Source organism: Lottia gigantea (genome assembly GCF_000327385.1).
Source record: "Lottia gigantea unplaced genomic scaffold LOTGIsca_367, whole genome shotgun sequence".
Classification (NCBI taxonomy): domain Eukaryota; kingdom Metazoa; phylum Mollusca; class Gastropoda; family Lottiidae; genus Lottia; species Lottia gigantea.
In genome coordinates, this window is record NW_008709248.1 from 25,863 (window position 1) to 29,795 (window position 3,933).

Consider the following 3,933-nt stretch of genomic DNA (forward strand, 5'->3'; position numbering starts at 1 on the left):
AAACAATTGTGTCTTTTGTTATAGGGTGGAATATCAAACAGTGGTTTCCACGGGGTGGTGGGAATAAATGTAAAATGTAAAGGGAAATATAAAAGCCTGTCTCGGCATTTCAGTCTATAGCATCAGCGGTTGTACGGTAGGGGCGCTATTTTTTTGGTAATTATTGAGTTCTTAAATGCCTGTGGCTGTGAGCCCCACTATGACAATACTGTGTCTCCTGCTCGGCCCCTTCACTTCATGTACCCTAGCAATGCTGTATGGTACAAGTGAATTTAAATTGTATCTCATTGCAAGAAAGTCGTGGGTACACCCACTGCTTACCGTATAACTCAACAATAGCAACATCAGATCCCAATGAATTAGTAGCAACACATTCGTAGACGCCATAGTTTGAGGTTCCCACATATCTTATATGTAATTTACTATGGGAGGTATATTCATTATGTTTTGTATGTGATGTAATGTGTTGAAAGTCGTTGTGTATTATGGATTTATGACGTTTCCAATACACTGTAGGATACGGGATACCAATACCCATACATTCAAGATAAGCATCTCTTCCTTTCCTTTGACCAATTCTGTCCACCACCAATTTCACTCTAGCTCCGGCTAAATTAAATCAAGAAATATAGCTGATACTAGTATAAAAGTACATTTAAAAAGTCAAATCGAGAAAACAAATAATGAACATCATAATAACTTTTATTGTATTCATGATGCTGGTGATATAGAGGCCAGTCTTGAAGATTAAAAAACAGTTCTTACCTGGTCCAGTCGGTACAAAAGGAGTGGTAGGCGGAGGTATTGTTGTTGGTTTGGCTGAAAATAAATCAGCGTTGATTGTTAATTGGTGTTAAGATAATCAAGAGTACTTAAAAGGGCTTCGAAGTCATCGACAAAGTACTATCGCTATTGAATCTATCTTGCAAAAATCAGTTACTACGTGCTAAATGAATGTCTGATATACGACAGGAATAAGATGGAATGAATTGAAATAAATAGCTTACCTTCTACATTTAGTTTTATTTTTCCTCTAGAAAGTGGCTGTACACCATTTTTACCAGTACAATAATAATCTCCACTATCACCAGGTTTAATATCAGTTAATTTTAAAATCATTCCTTTATGGCTTAGAACTGAAATAAACACCGAGATATTTAGTGAAGTGTAAATTTTGTCAAATATTCATATCAAAATGTTTATATGGTATTTATTGAATATTATGAAGGCATTTTGAAAATTTTATCTTTTATTATCTTCTTCTGAGAAGAAAAATGATAAACTGTGATACGACTGACAACACTTTTCAGACATTCCACAGTATGTGATGTATTTTACATTTTCCATCACACAACCTCTGTACATAGAACACGGCAATTTAAAGGCATAAATGTAGTACGTGGTTACCCTCTTTCCGCCTTCTATTTCCAACTTGAATTCGTCGATACCAGGTTACTACTGGTATAGGGAATCCTTGAAACAAACATTCTAAATCAACAGATTCACCTTCTTTTTTCTCATATTTCTTCTTAGGTAGGTTCAAAAATGGTGGTGACAAGGATGGACCTGAAATAATTGATACTAGGTAAGGATGCCGAAAGGTAGGCCTTGCAACTTCCAATATATTTATTGACTTACCTAAAAATTCCAACAAATTGAATACTTTTGTTTCGTACTATATGAAAAAGGCTCTTAAATCTTACAATACTAATTGTAGCGACATTTTTCCGGTTGGATAAGTTGAAGTTGGGGAGTTGGGATAGTTTCATTCCTGAATTTTTATTTCGGCAGTATAATTCATTCACTTGATGATCTGAAATCCTCCAAGCATGGGTCTTCGAAGGAATAAAATAAGATCTCTTACACAAAGTAACGATGGAATGAATTATATACCTGTGTTTTTTAACAAAACAGATCTTGATATCACAGGGTTAGAATTTACCAGACATGTATAACGTCCGAAATCTTCATCTCTTAATTTCTTAATCTGTAAACTCCATTCTTCTCTGGCAGTGTGAACAATCCGTAATCTCTGATCACCATTTATAACTTTCTTTCTTAGACTGATAACATTACCTTTCTGGTCTAACCACGCCACCTGATAAGCAGACTAATGACAATATATTACTTGAAAATGCATCATTTAACGTATACATTTTATTTGGGAAGGCAGAGATAATATGGTAATCCTGTTATATTGGATATGGGCAAAAAAATACCTATATGAATAACAAAATATGCGACGGTCAGTTCCTAAATCACAAAAAGCTTTCGAGAAGTCAGTCTTAATTAAATTTAAACCAAACTTTCGGGTTTTTTTTTAAAATAAACATCTTCCTGAACGTTCGCCAAATTAACCTTATGACTTAACTCGATGACGTCTTTAACCAATCCAATTTCTTCCCTCTCCATCGCTAGCATTTTGTGACACGATGTTTATCAGGTAAGTTCAAAAGGTTAATTTGACAAACATTTAATAGGGCTGTCGTTTGACCCAACTGAAGTGACTATATTAAAAATAAATTTTGATTTGACTGTCGAGAAGTGTGAATCCATTGTTGCAGATTGACCATTCTCAGCGTGTGCATATCATGCACATCAGAATTAATACCAACCTTAAGCTTTTTCAAGTTATTGACTTTACATGGTAACATGATGGTTTCTGTGAGAGCAGCAAATAAATCAGTGTCTGTTGGACTGAAATGTGTGTCACCTTCACCTGATATATCAAAAAAAAATAATTACGTTAATCTATACCGGAAATGTTTTTGATATAATAGTAATAGTAATAGTAACCCCTGTGATGGTTTTATTGAGCACTCTCCGTAATGCACGTTCCAAGAGAGCATCTCATAAATATAATTGATACCTTACCTGGTATGATGAGGGATATTGTGACAGCATGATTTCCTTTACCACTAGCTCGACATTCATAATCACCAGCATCACCTCTATCTAACTTCTTTATCGTTAATAACCAGCTATCACCTTCTTGTTTAATTCTATATTTATTACTAGGATTAAACTTATTAGTACCGATTGAGATTGGAAATGGATCAGACAGTTTCTTCCATATTATCTGAAAGAAAACAGGGAGTTGTGATAATCATAAGGCCACAGAAGAGGTTCAGGAACAGTGGTTTATGAAGATAAATAAATTTAGAATTAGTATATCCATATATAACAATGTCAAGCTACATTACGAACTTCGTCTTATACCTTGACTGCAATAGACACTATTCTGGTTACACGAAATTTGATAGATTGTACGAATGCAGTTAATCAGAGCCCTCGACAAAAATACTGTAAACATTGTGGCTTATAGTTTACAGACTTTCTGTAGAGAGCTCTGATTGAATGTCTTCACTAGCATACAATCCTATCGACTATACGATTGTTTTTATGCAAATTTACAATCCCATATCCGACTTAAAAGACCAACAGTGCGATCTGATATCTGTGAGAAGCCTTGACGTCATTTTGATGAACCTTATTATGTTGCAAAGTATTATCGATTTATCAACAGTCTGTGATACTCACCGTTCTACCACCAATGTTTGTCACAGTACATCTTAATACAGCCGATCTTCCCAACCTATATTTAGATTCTGGTGATGGTACCTCAAACTTTGGTATATGCAAACTTGTCACTGTAATTGAAAAAGTGTAGGATTCGTGACATTCCAGAGTTCAGAAATATCGTGTAACAAATTCGTCACAGACAATTATATGCTAGAATCATATATTGGAATGATTACAGAGAGTTAAAAAGTCTAAACTCAATATCAGCTTATCCTTCATAAAAATTTTGTGACAGAGGTTCCCATAATATCGGTTGGAGAAGTAATCCGGCCATTTAGAAACATTACATAAAGACAAACCATGCATACTAAACAGTGGCTTTTTTCCTCGCATATGTATTTTCATGAATTT

General features: G+C 34.6%; 1 protein-coding gene across 1 annotated transcript; it reads right to left on the reverse strand.

The window, feature by feature from the left end:
* Positions 1–244: 244 nt before the first annotated feature.
* Positions 245–3,633, reverse strand: LOTGIDRAFT_145680 (hypothetical protein; the record flags this gene model as incomplete). The annotated part of the gene is made up of 5 exons (XM_009058966.1): positions 245–609; positions 1,008–1,136; positions 1,408–1,566; positions 1,894–2,098; positions 3,541–3,633. Coding segments are annotated over 5 exons (951 nt in total), but the record flags the coding sequence as incomplete, so codon positions are not given.
* Positions 3,634–3,933: the final 300 nt, after the last annotated feature.